Source organism: Heliconius melpomene, chromosome 1 (genome assembly GCF_056956725.1).
Source record: "Heliconius melpomene rosina isolate 202511_hmr_F chromosome 1, ASM5695672v1, whole genome shotgun sequence".
In the NCBI taxonomy this organism is placed as follows: Eukaryota; Metazoa; Arthropoda; class Insecta; order Lepidoptera; family Nymphalidae; genus Heliconius; species Heliconius melpomene.
In genome coordinates this window covers 11623302-11636828 of record NC_140389.1, presented here as the reverse complement: position 1 = coordinate 11636828, position 13527 = coordinate 11623302, and the positions used below count along the sequence as shown (strand labels likewise).

Below are 13527 nucleotides of genomic sequence, written 5' to 3'. Positions count from 1 at the left end.
TTGGTCTATCTCACAAATTTTAACGAGTAGCCTCGAGTATGTTAGTGTTTTTTTTACATTCTATTACCTTCTATTTCGGAATACTATTTGTAAACTATTTATGTTTTCTATATCTTATTTATATTTATTTTTTTTTCAACACGTGTTTTTGGGGCTAGATGTTCCCTTTTTTTGAGGCATGTTGTGACCTGTTGTTGTGACGAAAAACTTTCGCCAATTCAGTTGTACCAATAATGGGATGTAAATATTGTAATTTTTCATACTAAAAAATATTGTAATTTAGTAACATGCGGACTTATGCTCGGAAATCAACTCGAGGTTATGTGTCATATGAGTTGATGCAAAAAGCAGCGGATGTAGTTTTCAAAGATTGCAGGAATAAGATAAAAACTGTTACCAAAGAATTACATATACATATTAAGTGCGAAAATCTAAAAGTATAAATTTTTGTTTATTTATTTAACAAAATCAAAATAAGTTTTATTTTATGTAAAATTATCTTTTACTTTTTAGTTCCGTTGTTTTTCGGTTCGGTTTTTTTTATTCAAAATTAATTCTTTTTACGATTTTAAGTGATAAGTAACCTTAAAAGGATACTTCTTAAATGAGTGTTGGTTGTGGTGGTAGTGGTTGGTAACGAGTGGCATTGGCGTGATATTGAGTTATTCGTCATTTTGTCGCAAACGTACCAATACAAATTTAATACTTATGTGATTTTCTCATAGATACCATTGTCAAAAATAGACCAAATAAAAATTAGTTCCCACATGGGAAGCACTAACCTTTCAAATAAAAAAAAATCATCAAAATCGGTTCACCTAATCAAAAGTTATGAAGTAACATACATAAAAAAAAGAAACAGTCGAATTGATAATCTCCTTTTCTTACAGAAGTCGGTTAAAAAAGATTTGCTTTTGCGCCTCTTAGTTATAATGATACTATTGATTATTCCTTAAATAAACAGGCTTTGTTCGATTATTTATTGTTTTTTATTTTGCAAATAATAGCTTTAAAAATATGGTAACAATTTACCCCGGTCTGTTAACAACTTGCCCCAAGTCGGGGTAAGTTGTTACTTTCCGACTTCAGTCATAAAAAAAATCATAATAAAAAAGTCTTACAAAGAATACCCCAAATTACTGTTTTAATTGCAAGTCTAGATATGTAAGTTGAAATTGATTATATTGTATAAATACTAAAATCAAGTATTCGTAGCAATATTTGAGGTTAAAAAAAAATCGGAACTTTTGGCCCCGCTCTCCCCTAGTGATGTCTTTTTAATCATTATTTTAATGAAAAAAATTGAACTACTTAATATAGAAAAACGAACGTGCTCGCCAGTCAGGTTTAATTGGGCCTTGGAGCCTCACTAGGATAAAAAGTCTGCCAGCATTCCTTTTGCAGTTAATGGTGAAAACGAGCATGCAGTTCATAACATTTTAAAAATTCTCTTCCGCACTCTTTATTGTCTATATTTAAATATATAATATATATTCTATATAACAAGTATTTACAATATGTTGTAATTCAAGTTATATAATATTTAGTCCGATCTTATAAGTACATTATCTTAAAGTGAAAGAAGTTTGAAGATTGATAGGGATGATAGAGGAGGTCATGTCCAATTATTTTTACCCCATATGCTACGCCCTTAAATTTTATGTCACCTCTCGGAAAAAAGAACAAATTATAGACATTTTATTAAATGCAAAATTCAGTCTACATAGTCACGGTTACTCAAATTCAAATATGAATCTGATTGTGCATCCAAAATTAACTTAAATTGATTAAATAAAATATAATTTTCATGGAATCGTGGAAGGGGTACATGCATGTGACTATGGACGCGACAGGTTGTGGGTTCCAGAAAATGAAATATTTCATATTTTCATTTCTTCGTTCTGGTGTTTAGGTAAAGTTCGGCGGAAAGTGGGGAGCGGAGTGTCTAACACTAGATTACCCACGTTCAGTTTACCCAAGTGGAGTTTCTGGAGTTGAAAAAAGAATAATATATTGTACCTGCACAATACAAAACTTTTTTTTAGTTGTAAAAATTGTTTTTAGGCTGTTTTGGCTTCCTGTCCGAAAGAGTTCCGTTGAATGATAATTTATTTGGCAATTCTCTTACCATGATCTATGGCTTCACAAATGTGGTCTATAACTTTGCATATCAAAACTATAAACTACACTTCGCTAGTCATCTCACCAACTCGTCGCGTCGTTCAAATTCAGGAATATATTAGTTTAGCATAGTAAAGTTTACATTCCTTTTGATAAAATAATTTGCTAGGAGTTTTGATAAATATGTAAGCCTTATTTGCTTATAGAAGAAATTACCTATAGTATAATTATTTTTCTAATAGCACCATTATTTTTCCCAAATACAAAAATAGACAAAGAGAACCTGATGTTGAGACAATCCGTTAACCACTTTATATCCAATTTTCAAGAAGAAAATGCTTTTAGAGAAAGACAAATATTTGGTCCGGATGATGAAGTACTCTATAAATAATTTCTACGATTTTGTATAAAACTATTGAAATATTCTGTTCTGTTCTTTCTAATATGGCGTTCCGAGCGTGCCAGTTGAGCACAAAATCACTTCGCCAGTGTCACGTTGAATGGAATGGAATTGAAATATTTTTACATTTTCTTTTGTGTTATGACAGAATACTCGCACTTTTTGACAATGATTGATGACGGGTAGCACATGTTTGACCTATAGAAAATTAATTCAAATTCTGCCATTTTCCCATTATACTGACATAATATTAAAAAAGCATATTAAACATTCCTAATAAACATCTTATGATAAATATTTCTTGTTATAGATGGGGAAGTCAATATTCAAAATGCTATTGAAGATATAAGAAAAGTGACGAAATTATGTACCGTGTGGACTTGTCCGTTGAATCAAATTATGAGTATGTTCTGCACACCGCAGCGGTGGCTGGCAACGATACCGACGGGAGCCATGTCGATAACACCACATACATATCAAGGAGAAATGAAAGCGAATACTCTATGGAAGACGAGGAGTTTATATTCGACAGAACAGATGTGAGAGCTATATTTATCACGCTTTACACGATTGTGTTCTGTTGCTGTTTTTTCGGTAAGTTGGCCAACACTTTACCTTGTTTATAATATTTGACGTAATCTTTCTTACCGAGAATAGATTATTATTAATAATCTATTTTTATAATTTTCTCAGATTTTCTTTATCCTTAAATTATGTAACTAATAATCGTTATAATCTGTAGATATTAATTATTATTATATAAAAAGTATTTCAGATTTTTCATAAGAGCCTATTCCACCTATTGCTGTTTTGTTATTGTTAATAAATAATACAGCACCGTAGTAGTACCGATTACATTTTAAAAATTCAAACTATTTCCAAAAAAGGATTGTGTAATACAAATATATATAGGTCCTTGTTGAACGTCAGTATGGACTTTTCAATTATCTGTACTTTTTTTATTCAAGTGCAAAAAGTTTTAATTAAATAAAATAAAATTATTAATTGAAGAATAACAAAGAACCTTTAATATTAAAATCACTAATAACTTTCCTTTCCTACCATTTCACCACATATTGAAAATCCTCCTTTACCAATATATACTATGATGCAATTCTAAACTCATGTTGCATAGTTTTCTTAGGGATTATAAAATTAAATATATCTACTTTGACTCTAGTAAAACAGTAATATCCACAGGTTTAAATAATTTCATTTTCAACTCTTAACAAAATTCTCACTCTTCTTGTAAATAATTCTATCGAGAGGTCGTTGAGACGATATTTTTGGGACTACAGCATAATAAGTTTGTTCAGTGGCGGAACTCAACGCCGCGCCTCAACACCAGAGCAAAGAAATAAAAATATTAAAATCAAATATTTCATTTCCTCAAGTGAGAATCGTAATGTAGCTGTTATGTCAAACAGCTTATTTGGTTATTCTAAATTCTGAAATAAAATGCTTTCAGTGAGCTATGAACATTTATCTGAAGTGACATATATGATAAATCAGCTTACCGAATTCGAATGTCATTACCACTGCACTAGGTATGCGAAACAAATTATGTCGTTCACAATTTATTGTGCATTGTGTATCTGCCAATATTTCGGGGAAATTGAGCAATTGACGGCTTAAAGACAAAAGTTGGCATTTATTAAGCTTAATTACAATCTTATCATTAAATCACGATTATTTTTATGATCTATTGGGATATATTAATTTAAGTATTATTAAATTATATTAAAGGCTTATACAGAAGTAAAAAATTCATGAAAATTTTAAGTTTCGAACACAACTTAAACCAATTTTATAAAACTACAACGATCGTTAATGCCACAGATAACAAACAACTTATCATATCCTATCACTTCAGCGAAAGCCCAGGCTTTATTAGCGAAACGGTATTACCTAAAGCCAATACACGATACAAAATTAATTCACGGAATTTAATAAAGATAAAAATAGATAAAATTAATACGAATGGGATGACGCAATGCAAATATCATTAGTGCGATGATGAACGCTAAACGATGTCTGATCTTGTCACGAGTCAGTTGTTTACATGAATTTCAATGTTGGGTCGAGTCGTGTTGATATCGATATTTTAAGACATATCGATATTTTAAGACATTTAACGGCGTTCGAGTTCCCATGACAAAAGATATCAATAATTTCTCTAGCGAACGTTTCTAGCTCTACATAATTTACCAGGTTATGTATTTGAACTACTAAAATATGTGTTGGCAAAAATTCTCGCACGAAATATGAAATCTTTACATACCAGGTTTAGCTTTATTCTCTTAATCAATATGAATTTTAATTATATATTTTTTTCTTAAGAGTCATTTACTAATTATGTTATTTACTATTAACCAAAACTAAATAAATTTCGGATAATGTCTCTAAAGGAAGACGTAGCAGTAGACTGGCAGGACTATCGAATTTGCCATGATCGTTTTAGGGCTCAAGATAATGTATACTTACTATCATTGCTACTTATAGTAAAACCTATATATATGGCTTTGTATGTAGGCTTTACTTACTATCTTTCGAGATATTTAAGTATTCGTATTTATTTAGTTTCACACTCAAACAACTAGTTTTTTTTAAAGAATACGTTTATCTTATACTAAAAAAAGTATTTTTATTTTAATTATCGCTGGATAGATTTTGCAGTCTGTTCATCTCGTTCAACGCATCATTGTTGCAAGTTTGTTTGTCGGCAAATTTCAATTTAATTCTTTAATAAGGATATCTAATAATGATTTTACCATACATAAGGGAGTGTAAGCGTGGTCAGAGAAAGTTTCAAGCCTAAATATACATCGTCCTGGTCGATAATACTACTCTGCATTTTGTTTACTATGCAATCCCAACATAGTATAATTGATGGCGTTCTTCGTTCTGCATATACGAGCTGAATTTGAGCTCGTATTATGCTGTATTGCACAGTCTTGGGGTGACACATATCCCGCTTAATTATACAAGTCAAAGTTAATCAACTAACGCTACAGACTCGAACAATTCGACCTCAATAGTATGTTATAATATGTTATTGATGACTTTAATCACTTCAGTAGATATAAAACCATATATTTGAAGCAACAGAGTTTAACTCGCATTCGTATTCCCTAGCCCTTTCGTTTAATACTCATATTAGTAGGAAAACAAAATGAGAAAGTCAGCCATATTGTATATAGAATTTTATTTGGGTTACTTCAGCAAGTCCTTTCATTTGACATATTGTCGGAATTCATAAAAAAAAAAAAAAATAAATAAATAAAATTAAACACTATTATTCACAAAATATTTTTTTAACACTGATATTATACGTTGAAATTACATATTGTATAATTTATTTGTTTGGGATTGACAAAAACAGTGGGATTGAGAGATATAATATTTATAATACTCACAGTATTATGACCTCCAATAACCATCTAATGGAGCCACCGTCAACTAGTCCCGTAAACCGTAAACCCAAATTTATTAGGTTAACAAGTGACGATTGATCGTTAATTGATATTAGGTCACCACATCGTACCGATTAATGAAGGAGAAGGTCATCTTCTCATAGGTACACTCAACTATAAAGGAGTTACAATATAGCCACCATATATTATAGTAATTTCAACAACTAAAATAATACTATTTTTCTCATCATTTTAAATTTTATCTTTAAAACACTAATAAATCATTAAATATAAATCTAGTATTTTTTGTATAATCTTTCTTTAGAATAATATATCAACTTATTTTCAGGAAATCTCCTTGTGATCCTTGTGGTAACATTGTCAAGACGACTTCGTTCTATAACCAATTTCTTCTTGGCAAACTTGGCTGTGGCCGATCTTTGCGTTGGAGTTTTTTGCGTTTTTCAAAATTTGACGATATATCTCATACCAAGGTAAGTTGATAACATTTTAGTGAGCTAATATTATCAAATATCATTTTAAAAAAATATTTTAATTTCATTTACTTCTACAGCGATTATAAATTAATATTTAGTCCCTAAAGTTTACTTCATTAGTTTCAGACAAAAAAATATGTACTTGCATGTTGGAGCTTAAGTAAGTCTTGCAAGAAAATATTGCGTAAATAATAAATATGTAGGGTGCGCTCGATAAAAAAATACAAGCAATTTTATATTATTTTGTAAAGTGTGGGGAAATCTATATTATAAGATTAGATTAACCAATTTTCAACTCGATTACCCTATTAAATTCTGACTGACTGAACTTTAGTAGGTATAAACAAAGAACCATACCGATGTGAAATTAAATCATAGTTCAAAGTTATTCACATTTAATTACATAGCACTTCGTAGTTAGAATAGAATTTGTAATTAGTTTCATTAATTATTTTAGCGGTATATGTAGATATATCTTGCATCGACATATCGTAATTATGTCTTCAGTCCCAATATTAAATTAATGTTAATAAACATGATGACGGGCTCAAATCCCACCTGAGTTTTAATTTTTTTTTTAATACCTTTATTTTCTGAATTTATTTGGAAAAAGTACAATCATAAATTGCTTAGGCTAAGGTGGTATACTTATTGATGTGTTCTCTCCGTATTCAAGGAAAATGTAGGTAACTACGTGAAATTTAAAAATTGTAGATAGATTAAAGGTACTTATAGTTCAACGATAAAAAATATATAAATACGCTTTTGAAACGTGTTTGTACCATCGTAATTCAATAGAACGAATTCTTCGTACCGAATATTATATATTCGTAGCTTAACTTAGATAATACTGCTACAGTAGTAGTTATAATTCAAAACATTGGATGCACTATCCAGGAATTAGGAAATTTAATTATAAACATGTGAAATACCTTCAGCAATATAGTCACTCGGTAAAACATGACTAATTTGGCATATTTCCACTTTAACTTTATATTTCTTGGTCGGTCAAATTTAATTATACTGAATATGTATGAACCAGCTAACGAAAAGCTGCGAGGAGTTTACAAAATACATTATTTACGTATTTCTGGTAGCCCTTTATTTACACTGAGTACATAGGAATGTAATTTAAGTTACTGAGTATACAATATTAATTTTGAATACTATTAATTCCATATTATTATCGTATTCTTGGGTCTCTAGTTAAAGTATCGAAAGAGAAAGATTGAAGTATTTTTATAGTATTGACGTTTTTATATACACAAATACATATAATTTAGCAACGGCCGGCTCTTTCATAATATGTTTTTGATTATCCCCAAATTACCATAACGAATATATATAAAAAAGTAGTAGAATAGTTAGTTTGCCGCAGCAAAATGTCACGAGTCACGACTTACCAAAATAATACTGCAGAGTTAAAATTTATTTTATAGGCACCTCAAACCGCCATTTAAAACTAGCGAATGTGTTCTAGCGGCTTCAAATGTAATTGTGCATAGAAACTAGGCGGGAAATGGGCCAAATACACTGAGAGATAATCAAGATGAATATAAAAACCTTAAGCTTTATAATAAAAAAATGCTTAATATTAGAAAAAAGTTATATAATAAATCATTGACATTTAAATCAATAATTTAATAAGTAATTACATAAAAGAAACATATTCTTAAGCTAAAGTATTATACAATTTTTGCAATAGCTATACACCTGTAAATAAATACCTACTATATCAATACAACCAAATATCCACAACTTCGTTATCGTGGTTTTATAGTATTTAGTATGCTATTTTCATTTGCAAGCTATTATGGTAACATTTCACTAATTTTAAGATATAAGCATGTGAAAAGTTCTTAGCTCCAAAGAATGAGAGGCTGTCTCCAAAGAATGAGGCTGGAGGCAGCGGCACAACCATGTGACTATAAACGCGACAGTTGTGGTCCCCACTTGGGGAAAAAAATCTTATTAATATTTCTTTGCTCTTGGACCAAGGCAAAGCGTGGCTTTTAGTTCTACCACTCAACATGCAATGCCTTAAAAATTCAGCAAAAGGCTATATGCAGGATGCTGAAAAAAAGTTTTCATAACGATTCTTCTGTTTCAGTTGGGTATTCGGAGATTTTCTTTGCAAGATGTACCAATTTGTGCACTCACTAAGTTACACCGCATCCATATTTATCCTCGTTGTTATATGTACGGAGAGGTACTTCGCCATCATACACCCTATTACTTGCAAACAGATTCTCACTTCAACTAGGTTGAGGGTAAGTTCTATTTCTATTAAAAAAAAGCAATACGCTCGTAGATTGTAGATAAAATAATTTGGACTGGTGCCATAGAGTCTGTTTTGCTAATTAGGTACATCATGTTTTGTGTGCTTTAAATCATTATTTGTGAAGAAAATATCGTAAGTTAATAAATATAAGAAAAATGAATCCCTTTTTGTTACATTAGAAAAGAAAGATTGTTAAAAGAATAATCTTGGAGAATGCTGAAGTTAATTTCGATTTTAACATTTTTTCCACGCTGAGCTTTTTTAACAGGAAGCAAGCATATTTGATTAAAAAAAATAATATGAAAAAACATTAAATAGGCCAGGTGTGGCGCAGGGGAAAAAGCGTGCTATTGTAAACGCGACAGGTTGTGGGTTCGATTCCCACTCGAGGAAATTAAACGTTTTATAGTTTAATTGCCTCGCTCTGGTCGTTACTAGAACTCAACATACAATGCCTCCAGAACTTGGCGTAAAGTCATTATCATTCCCATTAAGACAATGAGAGTGAAGTGTCTTAACACTAGGTTCCCAGGTTCCCTCTGCCTACTTTGGTATGTGTAGGACTCAACGTGAAGCTAAAACAATAATAATAATATTTGGGAAAGAATGTATTCTAAAAAGCTTTTTGTAAAAGTAAACGCCGTTACGGTACAACGCGGGCTTTATTTAGCTATATTTAGCGGTTTTGAATTTAATTTTAATGAGGAGTGGCATAACCGTACTGTTAACCATACAAGTTGTGGGTTCGATTCCCACTCAAAGAAACGAAGTATTTAATATCTTCATTTCTTCGCTCTAGTGTTGAGGCAAAGCGCGGCGTTGAGTTCTTTCACTCAAAACTTAATGCTTCAGGGTTGAAAATGAGGGTCTTAACACTAGGCTCCTGCCTGCCTTGCTGTGCTATGTAAAGTAGAAAAAAAATGAGACTCGCGTCGGTACTGACTTTCTCTTTAACATTATATTACAAAGTTTCTATGAATCTTTAATTTTGAAACAGATGTCGCGAGTAAGGAAACGATTTTACTGTTTTTAAGTAATTTTCTTTGCAGCACTTTTTAATTGTATCAAGCAGAAGATGCGCAAGTTAAATTCAGTCTCGATATCCATATTTTTATATTTGATATTAAAAGCCGAGTTTCTTTGAGGAGCAGAAGCTTTTGTTCCATTTACAAGACGTTCACAAATTAGTTTCTGACTAGCAGATCTAAAGGCAAATGAAAATGTTGGGCTAATTTTGCCGATTGTTAATATAATATAATCCATTTTATATTATATTTATTAAATTATATTGTGTATCTTTATAAAGAAGATAATAAGTATATATTATAAGAAAAGTTTATTTATATTTCACATCTTTTAAACTTTTAATATTAAGGCCAGTCGTGGCGCAGTGGACGAAACGTGTGACTGTGAACACGACAGTTTGTGGGTTCGATTCCCACTCGAGAAAAATAACATTTAATATTTTCGTTTGTTCGTTTTGGTGTCGAAACCAATCGTAGCGTTGAGTTCCACCACTCAACACGCAATTCTTTTAGAATGTTGGGACCGGAGTGTCTTAACTCTAGGTTCCCTCTGCCTACCCTGCTATATGCAGGACCTGTATCCCGTAAAGCTAATTTTATATTTCATATATTTAAATATTAATTCTTACATTAAATCGTTTTATACAGTTGGTAATACTCGGTGTGTGGATCACGAGCGCAGCGTACAGCGCCCCCAAGTTTATATGGGTGGAGACCATCACCAACGACCTCGGTGACGGCCACATGGAGACAATATGCATACAGCACCGCATGAAATACAACTCGGAAATATTTGACATGGTCAACTTTGGACTGCTGTACGTGACTCCTCTCTGCGTAATGACGGTAATTTTTTTTTTATAATTTTCTACCTGGAGATGAAGGCGTTCGTAGCGTAAGGGTGTTATTGAAGAGATTGTTGTGAGTTCAATTCTCACTCGGGAGAAAGAATTATTATTTATTATTTTTTTAATTTCAGTCACTCAACACGCAATGAATTGAAAATTTGGCGGAAAGTGCGGAATGGAGTGTCTTAACACTTGTTTACTGTCTATATCTGGGTCTTAACAAATATCCTTAAGTCAGCGTATTCCTAAGTATGCTCCTAGAAGTTAGCGTTCACAAATTATTATAGCTTTATAAATAAATAATTTGTAGTACAAAGGACTAAAAATTTATATACTACAAAGGACTATAAATCAGGTAAACTAAGAAGACACACAATAAATTTAAACCAAGTAATTACACCGATGGCGCCGTCAATAGAAAGTACCTATCAGGTTGGCCGCTTTGTATTATACCGGTATTAGGTATTTGATATTTTTAATTTCCATTTCTACGCTTTGGTGTCGAGGCAAGGCGCGGCGTTGAGTTCTGTCACTCAACACGCCATACCTCCAGAATTCGGCAGAAAGTGGGGAACGGAGTGTCTTAACGCTAGGTTCCCTCTGCCTATCCTGCTGCGTGGGGGATACAGCGTGAAGCTGACGAAAACAGAGAACGGTAAAGAGTATGTGACAATTCTTTATATTCATATTGAGAAAATTCTAAATCGATATTAATCTTGTTATCTATATTGAAAAAATATTTTTTTTGTATGTTAGCTAATCCGTAGTATATTAAGTAGTAAATTTTTAAATTATTCTAAATTTAAAATATCGACATTTTAAAATGTAGCGAATGATCCTATTAAAGACGGTTTATATCCAATTGCTGCCACGAGCATTCGTTGTCAGATGCTATAAAATCTTATCTAGAACTGTACTATATTTTTAACAGTTACAGCAGTTACAGTATAATTTTAAATTTAATAACTACTAATTACACCTAATTATAGATATCATTATAGATAGAATTTTCTATGAAATAATTAAAGGTAACGTAAGCATATTATTCATTATTATAAGTTATTCGTTCATTAGCATACCGATACCATAACTTCTATGTGAGTTTACAGGATAATATATTCAGTAAAATGGCTATAGTACAAACAATGTACATACGGCGTTGTACTGTCTATTACGAACAGGTGCTACGTTTATTTAATAGCATACTTTTACAGAGAACGACTAAAATATAGTGTCCCAGTTATGTTTTTTAATCTTATGTAAATAATACGCTAAAATTTCCAAGTCGTAAGCATATATTTCATAAGAACGAAGAGACCAGATGTTAAATAAAAACTATTTTATCGGATTTATTGCATATATATTTAATATTAAATTACTTTTTTGGTAACCCAATCGACGGACGTTTCGAACACTTTGTCTACACTTCTAAGACTCAGATGGCACTTATCTGTTAGTTGACATAATTATTATATCAAACTACTGCCAACGGGAACTGGCAGCTTGTTTTGATGAAGGATATTCTTCACTTGTCGAAGCTCATCCTCTAGGGGTTCAGCGTCACAGAGTAGGTAGGGTCTCTGAAACAAAGATTAGCCAACGGTAGATAACTGTGTAGAGTGGTGGTGAGACCCCAAGAATAGAGTTTAATGGTGAAAGTGGACTATTGAGGTCCTTTCTCGTTATCTAAAAACTTAGGGGCTTACTGTGCCAATACGATTTTATGACTAAACAAGGAAAGCTGGTATTTCTATTGTGAACTAAATAGTATTATTAATAAAATTGAGGTGGTTCAGAAAGGAACAGCATATTATACTGGGCATAGGAATCAATACTTATTATGTGGGAAATAATAGAAAGGAAGAATTAAACTATGAAATAAAAAAAATGCCCAAATAGATCTTTTAGTTACGAAATATAAAAATCAATTCAACTTGTAACACTGTGATATGTGTTATATAAAATGCAATCAACGTGAGTGTCTACAACGTAAGATATATGGAATGTGACAGATGGCAACTGGCTGGCTGCCTGGAGTCGCTTATAATAAATTTATGAACTTCCAACTCTTCTACGGTACCCGAAAATTTGCTATTATAGTACTAGATTATTACTGTAATTAGAATTTTAATCTTAAAATAGCAACGCAAAAATAGTTACGTTATATATTTATACATATAAATTTAAAAATATAATAGAACAACGAAGACATCGATTTCGACTTTTATAATAGCTTTGTCCTACTTTTCTAAATTCTCTACGATCCAACCCTTAGACTTTTAAAGTTATATAATTTTATAACAACTTTTTTAATAAAATAGTTGCTACTGAAATAGTGTGCAGATAGGAAAAGTTAAGGTTGAGCTTTAGTCATTATTGGTGTAGTTTCTAGGTTCAAATCTTTGTCTGGGCTAGTCTTATGGTACGAATAGACTAGAACACTTAAATCTAGTACAATCTATATAGGTGTAGTTCACATCTTATGTCTATGTATGAATACAAGCGTCTGGGATCTGGGAACTGTTTAATGTAGTTAAAAAGTTTCCGAACATCTTTGACGCTTTCAATACACCGCTCGTGCACAATGAACGCATTATATTATCACCAGTTTGCGTATGGACAGCTCAGACACGATTTCTGTTCACTTATAAAAAGACACTATTCAGACATAAAAAATCCATATGAGTGTATATTAATATCTGACATTTATATCTCAACAGAAAGTGGGGAACGGAGTGTATTAACACGAGGTTCCCCCTGCCTAGCCTGATGTATGCGGGATACAGCGTGAAGCTGATTTAATTAAATTTATATCACAATTTCTCTCGTATTCTATTTGTACCATTAATCCTGCCTGACCTATTTTTGGGAGTTTTAAGTGAGAGTTAAGGAAGTGGTAGTGATAAACTTATTTCCTTTAATGTTGTTGAGTTTTCATGCTC

General features: G+C 31.7%; 1 protein-coding gene across 1 annotated transcript in view; it reads left to right on the top strand.

Annotated features, from left to right (window-relative positions):
* The window catches only part of TrissinR (Trissin receptor), a 56379-nt gene that overhangs the window by 27313 nt on the left and 15539 nt on the right, over positions 1–13527 (top strand). The window contains exons 2-5 of the mRNA XM_085194645.1: positions 2832–3115; positions 6284–6428; positions 8542–8701; positions 10386–10583. Coding sequence (XP_085050771.1) covers positions 2887–3115; positions 6284–6428; positions 8542–8701; positions 10386–10583 — 732 coding nt within the window. The 5' untranslated portion in view covers positions 2832–2886. The remainder of the gene's footprint in view (positions 1–2831; positions 3116–6283; positions 6429–8541; positions 8702–10385; positions 10584–13527) is intronic.